A 15,795-nucleotide genomic window follows, 5' to 3' on the forward strand; every position below is an offset into this window, starting at 1 on the left:
TGGACTGAATTGTGGCCCTCCCAAAATTCATGTGTTGAAGTCATAAGTTCCTGTACCTCAGAATATGACTGTATTTGGAGATGGGGCCTTTAAAGAGGTAATTATGGTTAAATGAGGTCGTATAGGTGGGCTGTGATCCAATCTGACTGATATCCTTGTCAGAAGAGGAAATTTGGACATACAGACCCCAGGGTCATCCGTGCACAGAAGGAAGACCCTGTGAAGAGGCAGCAAAAGGATGGCCATTTGTAAGCCAAGGAGACAGGCCTGAGGAGAAACCAACCCTGATGCCATCTTGATCTTGGACTTCCAGCCTCCAGAACTGGGAGAAAATAAATTTCTGTTGTTTAAGCCACCCAGTCTGTGGTATTTTGTTATCGCAGCCCTGGAAAACCAGTATAACCCCCCAAACAGAAAATAATAGCTAACATTTTAAGTATTTACTCTATGATCATTTAATCCTTTCAACAATACTATGAAGTAAATACAATTATTATCTTTATTTTACAGATAACACTTTGAGAGGATGAGTAACTCATCAAAGATCAGGAAGGTAGTAAGACACAGTCCAGTGTTTGGACTATATGTTCCTGACTCCAAAGTCCATGTGTTTAATCCCTAGATTATAATTCACAGTTTCTTTTATGCAGTTAGTTGGCAGACAGCAATGGTTCTGCAGAAATTTCTGGGAATATTCTTGGACATGGGCACTGAGAAAGAGAAAATTGCAGGGCATGGGACATTGTCAAAAAGAGTAGGGTTAAAATGACCTCTTCTGAGAGTGCGTGTGAGGTTAGGTACCTGAGAACACCCCCTCTGGGTTAAGTGTCAGCACTAGTGAAGAGGCTGTTCACACTTGTGAGTAGATTTCTGATTCATTCCCTTCCCACTAGTTATGAATGTTTCCCACCAAACCCGCAGACTCCGAACTCCTTGAGGTAAGGACTGTGTCTCATTTCTATTATCTTATATCGTATGGGTCACTGAGTAGACACTCAACAAATGTGTGCTGAAGTAAATGGAAAGGACTGACAGATCTTCCCGAATGACCTTGCCCTATATTACATTTTTTCCTTGAAACTACTCTCATCTCAAATCTCTAATGGTGGAAAATAAATTGCAGGCTCACATCCTACTTCCCGAGTTCTGTTAAGTTTTATTTATTAATGCTAATCAAATATGCTAAATCTGCCAAATGCGGCTGTTGAAAATAAAATGTGATCCAGCAGTGACTTTTTGGTGCCGTATTGTCTCTGTCCTTTTACTATCTTTATTCTCCTCTGGAGCTTTGCTTTATCTCTGTTTCTTGCATTTCCCTGCTCCCTTACTCTCTATGCAGTTGTCTCCTTGTCTGTTTCTTCAATTTCCTCTGATTTACTCCCTTTTTCGGGGACTGTCACTGCTTCTAGAGATGGATAATAATGTCTTGTTCCTGCACTGTAATTGCTTTGTCAAGACGGCAGGCGCAGCAGGCTGCCACAATTTGAACACTGACTAAAGAGCAGATTTGCTGTGTGCTGATTAATTTGAGGGTGGGCAGGGAGTGCCTCAAATGAGGATGCAACTACGTCTCAAAAAATGCCTCCTTTCCTCACTTGAAAGACAGAATCACTAACCATACACTAGCACACTCATTTGCAGTGGTCAACGCAATGTATCTTTTAATATATTATTAATTGCTTTTGAATAATCTTTTCAGAACTTTTCAAGATAATGCTTATTTAATTTTTCCCAAGTTCTTTTAAATGAGAGGCTGTACTACCATTTTTCCTTATAGAAAAGGAAAGTAGGTCATAAATAGTCCAATTATCTTTCTCACTGTCATGTGAAGAATTATTAATGATAACACAGCTAGAATTGCAGGGTATCTTTCCATTAAATTAATCTCAGACTATACATCCCCCCTCAACCCACACACATACACACATAAAGAGTTAATTGATGTAAAAATTAATAGAGATACAGATAATTTATAATGATTTGTCTCTAATAATAATATTAAAGTTTGTCAATAAAGATCCTTAGTGTGGAAAATTTTTTGGCCTAAGGCACACATTCTGTTCCATTAGAGCATCCCTAAAGTAGATATTTTTGGATGAAGCAATTCCCTTTGGGACCTTCAACAGTAGAATTCACATTTGCAAAAATGAAGCGTGGGATTGTAACTAGTACTGTGTTGTACTCATAGCTTGAGCTAAAGTTTGAGCAACGTTCACTGATAATATTTGAATTATAGTCAGCCAGAATATATATTTTAACCTAAGGGAAACTTAATCGTGTCTAAATACACATTAAAAATTTGCACACAACCAGAATGTTAGATAGTCTTGCAGTATGTCAAGAATATGTCTTTGCTTTCAATTTACATGACTGGAAAAATATTCTGAGTGCTTTGAACTCCCCTGTAGAGGTGGAAAGTATGTTATGAAATGACTAAGAACAGCAAACAGCTCTTAGTCAGAAACCCAGGCAGGCTGGAGTCGGGACTGCGCGCCGTATGCATATCTCTTAAGATAACAAGGACGAAGCGATGAGATCGGGAAGCTGAACAGGATGAGCTCTTGATGGCCCTTCCAGGTCTATCCATCTATGAAAACCGCTCATCAGTAATACCCCAAGTAAGTTCACATTTAGCGCGTGGGCTTTACAGGTTTCCTCAAGGCGGTAGGTTTTGTGGTGTGCGCTGCGGGTGTCTTAGGCTGACAGGGGAGAATGCAAAGCCCTCAGCAGCTGCTTATCTCTAGGTTCCCAGAATTTAACGCTTAGGGATTTATAGCAAACCCACTGCCCTCTGGAAGCAGAAGGTCACTCATCTTACTCTGAACTAAACCAGTAAGTGCTTAAAGTTAATGCCCCTAATAACGTACCAGACACAGCAGTGGAGTGAGCTGAAAGCTCGTGAGGGAGTCTCCCAGGAATTCTGCCTTGAATTGTGTCGGCTTCCAAATTCCTGCATTGCAGAAGTTCAACTGAAGGTATATCCTTGTCAAAAAGGCTTCCCACATATTGCTTCTGGAATTTTATTCATGGGTACCAACAATCAGATTTAGGCGTATGCGTCTCACATGTCATTAAGCTAGCTTTTTTTTTTTGTGAGGAAGATCAGCCCTGAGCTAACAACATCCAGTGCCAATCCTCCTCTTTTTGCTCAGGTAGACTGGCCCTGGGCTAACATCCATGCCCATCTTCCTCCACTTTATGTGGGACGCCGCCGCAGCATGGTCTGACAAGCGGTGCATCGGTGCGCACCTGGGATCCGAACCCCGGGCCGCCAGCAGCCCGGGTATAGCAGACTTAACTGCTACACCACGAGGCCCCTCCACCTGTCCCTTAATGGAAAGGAAATACAAGTCTTTAACCTCAAAGAAATGTAAGGTTTGACTGTCTTCACAGTCCTCTCAAAAGGTTAAGCTGTTTATATATGATATTTTTTCCAACGTAGAGTTACTTTTTCCTATCCATTTTTTATGCTTTATTGAGGTATAATCGGCAAATAAAATTATAATGTATTTAAAGGGTACCACACGATTATTTGATATACATAGACATTGTGAAAGAGTTCCCACAATTGAGTTAATTAACACATCCATACCTCACATATTTATCGGTTTTTTTTTTTTTTTTTTTTTTGGTGAGAACACAAGTTCTACTCTGTTAGCAAATTTCAATTATACAATACAGTGTTATCAACCACAGTTACCTTGTCATCCATTAGATCTTCTGACCTTATTCATCTTATAACTGAAAGTTTGTACCCTTTCACTAACCCCTTCACTCCTCAGGGAGAAGCTAGGAGTTGGGGTTCCCTCCAGATTGAACAGTGCTGTGCCGGCGTGGAGTTGATGGCAAGTGTGCGTCTTAGCCTTTCCTACCTGTTTCGATTGGGTATTTTCTCAGTTGCCCGATGTGTGAAAGTCACTTGACGAGTTTCTGGATTAATCTCAGGAAGAATTGATCCATGTGTAGCTCTATATTCAGTACATCTGTGGGAGGAGGGAAGTTCAGGAGCCTCATATGTCCCCGTCTTGGTGATGTCTTCCCCATACTATGAAAGAATCTATAGAAAAGAATCTATAGAAAAGAGTTCGTCCAAACTGGATATGTTGTAGATGAGGAAATAGGCATACATAGATGACATGACTTGCTTATGTGGTTCAAAAACAAAAATGGCAGTCAATGATCTGGTTTCAGTGAGTGCATAACACTTCTCCTGTGTCTGTATTGACGAGAAAGTTAATAATAGAATGAGATCATGGACTAATGACTTCTGAAGTTATGCGTGAGCACTCTTAGAGCCCAGAACTCTTTCTGGGGGCTTTCCAGATTTCCAATTTTCTAGAGTCTCCTTCTAAGAACTTAGGAGGGATGGAAGTATATGTGGATGCAGTGTATCAGGGCAGGTGGGAAACATTAGTCTGTAAACAATCAGTGAAAGAGAGTTCTGGTTCCTGATCTTTGTAAAAAATGTAAGAAATCTAAGAATACATTCTCTAAAAAATGTAGAGGGCATCACCAAAGCCATTTAAAGTCCTTAAACTTGCCTGTGGATTTTCACAATATCTTGTGGCACACTAACTCTTCTTTCCAGGTGAAGAAATTTGAGAAGGAAGTAAAATCTGAGGATGCTGGAGTTTAACGTAGCTAAAGAACACAAAATTCAATAAAGCAGGAGCATTGCTAAGTCTATGCTGTGATTTAGCATTTTATCTGTAATGTTTTATCAAATCCCTCACCATTCTCCTGAGGAAAGTGAAGCTTGACTTGATATCAGAACAGATTTTAATCAACAGTGGAGAGTTTGAATACTTGTGAATTTTCCAGGTGGAATGATCGTGTGTGCTCTCTAAGGGGAAGCAAGCGCTCTTGGTCCCATCCAGAACTCCAAGTGAGTTTAATTTGAGGAGTTAATGTCACAAAGAATTGACAAGTCACGCGCTGAAGTGGTGGTGGTCCTTTGAGAGGAGAGCAAGAACATTGGTCTTCTCAAGGCGCTGAAGTGATGATGAGAGGCATAAGTGTCCTTACATGCCATTAATGTGAAAAGCAAAGTATATTCAAGCTGAATTTGCAGTGTCCTTAATATGACAAGTTTATAGCCTCTCAGAGATTAATAGCGTGGCGGCCAAAAGTGCTCCTGTGTTACACATCGGAGCTTCACAAATGAGACAGATGCTTTTCGATTTAACCTGTGAGAATATTTATTTGTTCCCTTTCCCTATTTACTGGCTTTTCACTGAATCAAGCAATTAGCTGAGAAAAGCCACGCTGTAATGTAATATTTTCTTTTCCTCTTTTTAACATACACAGTAAATTCATAAGAAGATAGGTGTTTACACACATTGAAAATGGCTAGCTGGAATGACCCATAGTGCTAAGCCGCTTTGGAATGCAGACTGATTAACTCCTGCACCTTTTTGAGATGCTAATCACTCTGCAGAATTTGCAGTGTGTAGTTCAGCTTCAGCTGCATGATTCTGTTTACTTTGCGGGATAGTGTTGACCAGTTACCAAACTATTCTTAATAAAATGCAACTGGTCAATAAGTAAACATGTTTATCTTTCTGGCCCATATCTGCTGTAATTTGCAATAATGGTCATAGGTGAAGGTCACTGGCTCATTTTCAATGCCCTTTCTTGCCCACAAAAGGGTTGCTTAGATCTTGCCTGATTGTTTTTACATCTATTTTTAATACCTAATGTGTAGAGTGGGACTAATTGATGAATTATAATTCTAGCTCTTCTTGTGAATTGTTGAGTGACCCAGGGAAGTTATTTTTGTTCTCTGGCTTATAAATTCTCTTTATGTGCAAAGAGAAGATACCAAGTGTAATGTACCTATTTCAAAAGAGATTTGAGAAATATAACTTTGAAAACAAAGTATAAAACTTTCCCAAACCCCAAGAGCTATATAAATGTTTAATTACGTTAACACTGATTAAAAAGCCCGACAGAGATACATTAGTCTTGCTTTGACCATCTATTCTCCCTTATTTTGCAAGAAATTCCAGATAAATAACATTGCGCATCGCTCTTGATTAAACATTTATACAAACAAGTGCCTTGGTACTGCTGTTTTTGATTCATGTCTGAATAGCCTAGGGCCTAGGTACTTGTGGTTAAGTTTAATTTTCTGCAAAGATACTTTGCATCTTACATTGGAACATTTCTTCAGGGAAACGTGTAGTTCCTTTTGAGAGTAATTGCAGCACAGTCACTGATATTCTAGGTAAGTTGCTGCCAGATGTTCTATTTCATGCCCCACGTCTTTACTTCATAAACAAGCTAACAAATGAGGTTTGAATAGTTTACTGGGGGAGAAGGAGTGTGTGCAGCGAGGGGAGAGTTGGGGATGAGCCTGGACCCTGCACTGTGGAAGGCAAAGAGGAGAGGGCCTCTGCTGAAGAGACTTGGGAGGGTTAGCCAGAGTTGGCAGCTTGAGGGCTGGACAGAAATGAGCCTGCCAGGCAGGAAGTTTTTCCAGAGAAACAGAATAGATCAGCCCAGCTCACAGCATCTTCCTAGAGAGGGACCCTCTGGTGACGGCCATCTCACTTTGATTTTTTTTTTTTTTTTGACTAAGATTGGCCCCGAGCTAACATCTATTGCCAATCTTCCTCTTTTTTTTCCTTCTTCCTCCCCAAAGCCCCAGGACCTACTTGTATATCCTGGTTGTAGGTCCTTCTAAGTTCTTCTATGTGGGATGCCACCTCAGCATGGTTTGATGAGTGGTGCATAGGTCCACGCCCAGGATCCGAACCACTGAACCCTGGGTCACCGACATGGAATGCATGAGCTTAACCACTATGCCATCAGGCCAGCCCCCGAATTTTTTTTTTAAGCTCAGAAAACCACCGAAGTCCATTAGAAATGAAGTGATTTTTGTTTTCCTTTATTCTTAGTAACCAATTTATTAAATACTTTGAACCCAATGTATTGTAGCGTGTGATTTTTTTTTTCACTGATCATTCCTTTTGATTACTGAGTCTCTCTTTTCTTGTTTGGTCACCAACATTCTAATCCAGTCTAGCGTGTCCACTGTCTCCCAGCCCTGGCCAGGCTTCAACCTCAGGGGCTAGGAACAGAGAAACAGCAAGAGGTGCTCTGTTCTGCATTCCTCTTCACTCTGATGTTTCTGCTTCTTCAGGATTGGGACAGGGGAGGAAGAATTAAAGAAAGGGAGCAAAATTCTCTTCACATCACAGGTGCTATTGTAGTGCGTCTTGACTTGTAATTTCATCTGTGTGATGAGTCCCTAAACGTGGGCTCTGTCATGGAGTTCAGGTGCAACCTCTTCAGGAGTCACTCACTGACTTATTGTTTGACACACAAGCTCTCCACTGGCTGGACGTCCCCATACCTTGTCTGCTGGCAAACACCTCAAGTCCTTTGCTGCCTGGGTTATTGTGCCTGGCAGGCAGCCTTCTTGGGTCCTGTCAAGATGGTTCAAGCATGACAAGGGTCTGCTTGTCCTGTGGGAATGTGACGTACCTTTGCCCTCCCAATGGTGGGGCTGCTTGTCAGGTGATTCACTGCAGACTCCTCTCAATTGTCTAGTTTTCACTCTGTTCAAATACTTACAGATGGCAGATGAATAGGTTCACTGTGTAAGTAGACCTCCAATAAAATAAAACAACAGTTCCCTAATCTCCATCATTGGCTCTCTTCTGGAGATATAATTACTTGGATTGGAACAGGTGGATTCAGTCCACAACATTCTCACCTATCACTCATTTCTCCCAGGTCAACCCTCAAATCCCTCATCTTCTTCTGCTCATGTACTTTGGGGCTGTGGAAGAGAGTTCTGCCACCACCCTCTTAATGGGTCCTGCAGAGGTTTGCTAGGTGGGTTTTTAGAATACGGAGGCCCTTAGTTAGTGTCTGTTGTTTTCAGCTTTGGGACTTCAGCCTCATTCTAGGAAGAAAGGAAAAGTCCTCTTCAACATCTAGTTACATTTGGTATGAGGAACTAAAGGAACCCACCACGAGTTATATTACTTTTCTCTATACTCCAAAGATAAAAACTTTTTGTGCCTGAACTAGATTTTAAACTAAAAAAAATATCCTTTCATCTATTAATAGAGAGCTTCTGAATATTTTGTCTAGGCGATGGTCAATAAGGAAGAAAGCAGCTCCCGAGGAGCCCAGACTGGCCTTGGCGGTCCAGCCCACCATCTCTAATCTCTACTCTCATTGCGCTGGGCATTGAGTAGCAAGCATAGGAAGAGCGCATGACGGTAGTAAAGGTTTTATGTTGAAAACTCAACACTGAAATTTGTCGGCAGAGTGTGTAGCTCATTACCCTTTAAAGTTTCAAATTTCCTCAGTTTAGCCAGACCAATCTTCTTCCACTATTGTCTACCCTTGCTATGTGAAGTATTAGGACAAATCAGACATGTTTCTCTTTGCTGTCTACTCTGGGGATTCTGGGAGATGAAATGTGGCTGAAGTCCCCTGGGTAGGGTACATGGTAATGAGAGCCGCCCTTTATTGAACTTTCTATGGTACTAGGCACGTCCTAAGGTCTATCTGTATTCATTCATTGACTCTCCCTAGCCATCCTTTACTGTAAATGTGGTTGCTATTCCCATTTTACAGATGAGGCTAATGCACAGAGAGGTTAGGACACTTGCCTTAGGCCACAGAGCTTGGAGTGGCAGAGGTAGGAATTGATCCTAGGCAGTATGGCTCTGGAGCCTGCACTCTTTACACTTTTACATTGCCATGGGAAGTTGAGAGTAGTAATCTCTTGAATAGACATGTTTGTCCTAACTTCTTTAATTAAGAATTCTCTTAGCTTCTCAAGTTACTAAATAAAAAGGTTTGAGCTTTACCAAAATAAATTTTTAAATCTCCTAGCTTTTACTTTGTGAATCTGATTTTTTTGTTATTAAATCATTTTTGCTGCCCATCCAGACAGTGAACAAAAACCAAGGCATCTACTGCAATCACATTAGTGAGTAGACTTATATATCTTCTAGTCCACAGGTGAAGTAAGCAGGATCAACAAAAAGAGATGTCATTCCACACAGGTAGCTAGTGGCAGAGCTGAGACCTGAACTCAGGACTGTTCCCACTATTGGCTACTTAAGGGCACAATTTTTAGTTATTTGAAGCATTTTGTTGTGTACTGTGCTGGGCTCTATATTAGGATCTGGGGACACAGACATGAATTAGACACGCTGCTTCTACTAAAGGAGTTCCGTCTAGTTGGGACCACCTATGGAATGAAGTCATTGCCAAACCACATGGTAAGTATTATAATATTGGTGCCATGTGAGACATAAAATGTGGCACGCTCAGCTCAACCTGTGGGATACCCTAGGAAATGCTTCACAGAGGCCATGCTTGAGCTGGATTTTGAAGACTAAGGGTTGGCCAGGCTGGAAAAAGGGCAAGGACTATTCAGAAGGACTGGCATGTCCATGGAGCATGGAGCACATTTGGGCAATTGCAAGCTGAGGAGTGAAGAGCGGCTGGGGTGGGAGGTAAATATGAAGAGGAACGCAGACAAGGAATCCCCATCATGGAAAGCCAGAAAGGGTTTTACATCAAGAAGTAACATTGGATTTGAATTTCAGAAACTTCATTTTCATCTTGCACTAGAGCCATGGAGGTCAATTAGAGGCTATTTAAAATTCTAGGGGAGTCATAATTCAGACCCAAAAAAGCACAGTAGCAGTGGGGATGAAAAAGAAGCAAAAACAGATAAGAATACTGCCCACGTTTCCTTCGAAAATCAAACCAAAGAGGGACGTGAGAAGAGGCATGAAAATTCAATTTCCCTTAGCCTGTTGCCTGATTGTCATTTGGTGTGGCATTCCCGTTAGGCACACCCTTCCCTCTGGGTGTGTTCGTGGTTCCTGTCATCTCTGACACCAGCCAGTGACTCCTAACCCTGTGGACCTGGGTCTTGGAGTGGCTTGCATCGTCCTCCAGGCACCAGCAGATGCTCCCCAGTCTCTTCTGTTCCTCAGGTCTCGCTACTTCTCGCCTCTGCCTGGATAACAGTGTTTATCATGTGTGCTGATCCTAGTTGAAAAGCTTTACCTCTGGAGTTCTTTCTGAACAACAACAAAAACCTTGCTCCCTTTTAGGCTGACAAAATGCTATTCAGCCTTGTCACTTGTCCACTTTTCCAGAAGGAAAGTATCACACCCAATTTTCCTTCCACAGTCCTAGAAGAGGCATGATGGTTGTTGAAAGGATGAAATGTTTTAATACTACGTTCCTTGCATATAGTAAGGGTCCAATAAAAGTTCTTAAGCACTTACCCTAAGCACATAATTCCAGTACAAGGTGATTACTTATGTACAGCATTTACTGTATTGGAATTACTTGCTTATGTATCTCCCATCTAATTGTATGTGCTTTGAGGGTATAATTATTACTACTATGAATGGGATTTTGGATGTACCAAGTACTCGCACAACATTGTGGTATGGTTCTTGATAAATAAAAGCGATTATTAACATTGTTTTTATCTCCATTGTTCTCTCCCCACTATATACTGGCCAGTAACAAATGATTAGAAAAATCAAGAACTTAGAGAACAGATGTTCCTGGAGATTAGGAATGATCAACTACATGGTATGTCATCTGAGGACCTTCACACTTTCCCGGATCAGGTACTTCTCACTTGGAAACATAATGTAACTTTGACTTTCAGTTCTAAGACAAGAGGAGCAGCTTATCTATGCAGGTATCTTAAAACGATATGGTTTAGGTATGTAATAATGAAATCATCTGCGATGGGATCTTTGTACCACTTTGTCCAGTTAGCTTTTAAATTAGATGTCTTTTGCTTAAAATGAAGAAGAAAAATTACCACATAGAAACACTCTGAAAGAAACGTTTGTGTTCATTTGAAAAACAAAATACCAACTCTGCATTTTAACATTCATTTTATAAAATACCTTAAAAGAACAGATAAAGTACTTGAGTTTACATAATAACCAGAATTGAAAAAGGGTGAATAAAATATAAATTAATTGAACACGTAACTATTTTGCCACATTAGACAAGTTTAAAAAAGGCCTTTAAAAAAATAAAATAGTAATCGGGAAGAAAACCCTTCACTCTATTGCTGTCTTTTTCTGGAAACTTTTCCTAGAAGCACTACAATTCCAGGTCAACAGGCAGTACCTGTATTGTTGAAAACATACTGTAATTTGCTTCCAAATCTGTCAGCTTAAGAGAAGAAATTAAAATTTTAACCAGGTTAGATAATTCAGTGCAAATTAAAGCTTCAAGTTGAAAATCGGTGAGGAAAAGTAACATCCAAACTGTAGGAAATGCTTCTGTAACTGAAAAATAAAAAATTCACATTATGAAGAAATCTTTGCAAGTGTTCTTGTGTGTGAAACATCGAGTTAACAAATGGGCCCTTTGAAGTTGCCATTAGGGCTCTGTTATGAAGACTATTTGCAAAGTGGGTGACAGGAAATGGATAGGGAGGGGACAAAGGTCATCTCTGTGGAGGGAAGTTCAAGTTAACCATAAGCACTGCTCTGATTTTAGAAAATTTGGTCAGGATATTATATCAAGGGGAAAAACGAGATTATGGAGATTAATCTACTGGACTATCATTGAAGATAAGTACTTCTACCCCCAGAACATGTTAGGGGAGGGGGAGAGCAGGTTAATGTTGGCCATGGTAAGTTTTAATTATATGGATTATATGGCATATTGGCTTAAAAAATAATGTATTACCAAGTCTTGAGAAATGGGAGGAATGTCTAACTTTTTGGATCACAGTGAAACCAAGTCTAGTTCATTTCCAACCATTAATAGGTAGTCACTTTTATAATTAAAAAAAGTATTTTGGCTTAATTATTTCCTCAAAAATTTTTTTGAGTTTGATAAGTCACAGGTAATAGATAGCAACAGGTTTTCATGACAGTGTTGGATAGAAAGTTTCCCTCGTTCCATTCCGTTCCGTACAAGTTTTTGATTCATTCTTTTTAATGAGAAAACTAACGGTTGCTATTGAGTACAAGATGTAGAGAGATTTTGGTGGAGGCTAGTAAGTTTTCTTTGCAAAATAGATTTTTAAAAAAATTTCGGGTCTAAATTTACTATATTGTCTCCAGTCTTTTTCTAATTCTCACTGGAAATTTTCAATATTATTTGAAAGTTGTTTGCATGAGAATGCACTGTTTTCTAACATTCATAATTTTATATCATTCCCTATTCTATTAATATTGTAACAACGAAGTGGCAACTTTCAGCTTTTAGACTATACCCATAATCAGCAAGTCATAAAACAGCCAAAATATACAGTGCTATTCCAACGTGACATCAGAAACTGAGAAAACAAGTGAAAAATCATGATGACAGAACACAGATTCATAAAGCAATGGAGAATTAGCCGATCCAATTTTAAAAAGTGTAAACAGCTGCACTCAAATACCTACTCACAGGAGGAAGCAAGGCAAATGGAAAATTCCCCTCTAGGGACGTTAACCAGCTCAGAATCACCTGAAGAAATTAAAACACGAGCACAAACTATCCAAGGCCTATAACTTCTCAAGTCCTCCCATCATGACAGCCAAACTGTCAGGAAAGGACACTGTCATTTGGCAAAGGAACGCATTGGTCCCCTCCCCAGGTCAACCTGGCTGACTAGAGGCTTGAACAACATGAACTTCCACGGGGGCTGCCGGACGTTTGGTCGTGTCCTGTCAATTCCTGAAGAGGCTTGCTGACAGATGCGTCTCTTTGCATCACACTGTGTTTGAAAGCAAGAAAAGAGTGGTGGGAAGGCACCCAAACCCACAATTAGCTCATATTTAGAAAACTGACTGTTGGTTCAAGCATTTTACACAGACCTGGTTTTGTCTCATTCTCCACTAACTTCTCTTTGGAAAGAAAAAAAAAAGCAAATTGCCTGAAAATTCAGAAGCCCTGGTGGAAACCCTTCAGGCTTTATCCATCAGAAAGACTTTTACCATCGAAAATGCAGATAAGGATAACAAAACGTGATACCGGAATCAGCTTGCAACAGTTTGTGCTTTAAAAACACAGAGCCTAATAGCGCCGAGCACATCACAATGCTCAATAAATATTGTAGATTTATTAAAAGTAATAACACGGTTTCTGAAGAACCAACCTCCATTTTGCAAAAAAGGCAAAACTATATTAATTTCTTTCACCTGATTGGATGGAGCAATGTGGAGCAGTGAACGAGAGACTCTACAAGTCAAATATGACCTCTGATTTGATTGCAGAGAGAAGATGACTAAGGACTTTGCAAAAAACATTGCCACAGTAGCATCAGCACTTAACAGTGCATCAAAGAGTTAACATTTCCCCCGAAATAGGAACTGGTTCCTAAGCCTGTTAGGTACCCGAGCGTAATCACTCAAACAGGAAATGAACTCTAGTCCACTTTGGGAAAGGAATGGCCATAATTTTATCTGCAAATTATTAACATATTTCAGGGAGACGGCTCTCTTATTCAGCATGCCTCAAAGTAATGCAGGCATAAATATCACGGGCCTCATTACATAACTTCAATATGGCACTGTCACGGGCAAGCGTATTTCTCCCACATCTGCAGTAGTTGCTTTCTAATATTTCAGGTTTTTCCAGAGTCGTGACACCCCTGGGATGACAGAGATGAGAATATGGAAGATTAAAAATCACAAAACTTACACTAAAAAGGGAAGCTCCTTTATATTATACGAAAACCCCTTATAAAAGGCAGTTGATTGACAAAAAAAAGAATGCTTTATACATTCAGATTTTCTCCATCTCTCGACAGCGACTGTTTCCAAAGAAAAGACTCAGTAGTGAAGGCCACACACTTTTTTTTTTTTGCATTAGTTTGATGCACTGAAAATCAGAACCTTTAAAGCATCTTGTAAATGGGAGAAATGGAACTGGACCTGGTGGGGTGGGGCGTGCTGGGACAGATCAAAATGAACACGTGACTAGCTGCTGACGCGGACAGCGAGGGAGGTGGTGGGAAATGTTACAGCAGACCTGACCACGCTACAAAGGGTCCGTCAAGAACACAGTACAGGTATCAAAAAAAAAAAACCCAAAACAAAACTAAAAACGAGAACAAACTGCAACGTCGCCAACTTGTAAACAAGGAAAAGCATTTCACAGATTCAAAGTTCGAGGGAAGTAAACGTCTTTAAATTATTTTTGTCAGTTCAACCCTGATTTAAAAGTATGGCTAGCAAAAGTAGGGAAGCCGCAGCCGCTGGCATTCTGAGCACGCGGCTGTCTTCTGGGAAGCAGCACTTCCAAACCTCTCTCTTCTCAAGACGCCACGTGAGGAGGAGACATCTCTCTGGAATCCCTTCCGCGCTCCTGGAATATTCATCGACTGCTTTACATTTTGGTGTTGACAGTCCTGGCTGCTATAGATTTAAACGTGGGGAGACTGGAGGGGGGAAGGCAAATTCTCGGAGGATGCTACGGGCCACTTCGACATTATTCTGGGCTATCTCTAAGGCTCTCTTCACTTCTTCAAAGGCATAACCCTCTCCCATGAGTTTTGCAATTTTTGCATCGACATTTTCCATTGCCGCCTCAGGCCCGTGGGGTTTTCTGTGGTGAACTTCTGGTGCAGTCCTGCGGGGTCGTGGTTTAGGAGGTCTGGCTGGCGCTTGTGAACCATCTGTAGATTTTCAAAGAGAGAGACCATTTAAACAATGAGATAAAGTAAAGACATATTAATATTATCTCATTATTTTATATTAAAACACTATTTTTCATTACCTCTACAAATAAACTTTTTCCATTTTTACATCCTATTGTGGGGTAAGTTATATTGTCCCCCTATAGAACATTAGAGAGCTAAGGTAGAATCTGTTGGAAATTCAACTTAGAAATTAACACAAATTTATTCCCAATTTCACATCTTCTTCTTCAAGCCACATGAATTAAAGGGGATACAGAAGGAAAAAAATAAAAACAACTGTCTGAAGAAGAAAGGCTTTCACTTTGGTAATACAGCTCATCCTTCCCTACTATGGCAGAGGAACTTCCCTGGGTAGTTTCTACTAGAGGAAGAAACTATTACGAGCTCCTAGACACTCACGGAGAACATCCCCACCCGGCACTCCATCCCGCCCTCCTCACAACAGAACTGCTCTGAGAAACATGCTTTGTAGTGTCTCTGCCTGTCTGATTTTTCAGGTTCATAATGCTGTAAAGTGATGCCTCACTGATGTTGGGGGTGGAGAGCAATAGAGTAGATGTCTATAGTCCACTGTTAGTCAATAGGTTGAACAGAAGTAACCTAGTACTTCGTCCAAACACTTGACCCAGATTCCGACGTAGGAAGTTTTGCTAGAGAGAAAGCAAAGCCAGCAGCAACATTAGCAGTAGAGAATTTGGTTCCAGATCAGTCCCCTGATGACAACAGTTTCTTCAAGTTAAACCAAACGATATTGGTGCCCATGAATAGAGTAATCTTGTTAAGAGAAAGGAAAATTAATTACAGCCTACCACCCTAGACAGATCACCAGGGCACGGGCTGCTAACTTGAGAGGGTACTTTTTATTATGGATTACAGTATTTCAAGAGCCTCAATTTAAAAAAAGGTTAAAGTAAAAATTGTCAAATTTATGCCATGAAACACATTTATGGATTTAAGACTAGGCAGATATCAACATTTATTTAATATCTTTCTTCTTAGACCATGGACAAGTGATAAATCCAAGGACACAGGTAAGTAAATGAGGAAGTGAGGCTAGAACCCAACTGCCTGGGGACTCTTGCCTCCATCCTGTCTCTCCTGGTCTCTGTTGCCTTGCCAACTTTCTCAAAGGCTTCAGGAGA

At 40.5% G+C, this 15,795-nt stretch overlaps 1 protein-coding gene across 3 annotated transcripts in view; it reads right to left on the bottom strand.

Annotated features, from left to right (window-relative positions):
* Nucleotides 1-10,884: 10,884 nt before the first annotated feature.
* The window catches only part of CBLB (Cbl proto-oncogene B), a 202,703-nt gene continuing 197,792 nt past the window's right edge, over nucleotides 10,885-15,795 (bottom strand). For all 3 annotated transcript variants that reach the window (XM_087439540.1, XM_014792277.2, XM_004436606.3), the window contains one exon: nucleotides 10,885-14,629. In XM_087439540.1, coding sequence (XP_087295666.1) covers nucleotides 14,370-14,629 — 260 coding nt within the window. In that variant the 3' untranslated portion in view covers nucleotides 10,885-14,369. The remainder of the gene's footprint in view (nucleotides 14,630-15,795) is intronic.

This window comes from Ceratotherium simum, chromosome 15 (assembly GCF_057802395.1).
Source record: "Ceratotherium simum simum isolate JZ-2026a chromosome 15, ASM5780239v1, whole genome shotgun sequence".
Taxonomy (NCBI): Eukaryota; Metazoa; Chordata; class Mammalia; order Perissodactyla; family Rhinocerotidae; genus Ceratotherium; species Ceratotherium simum.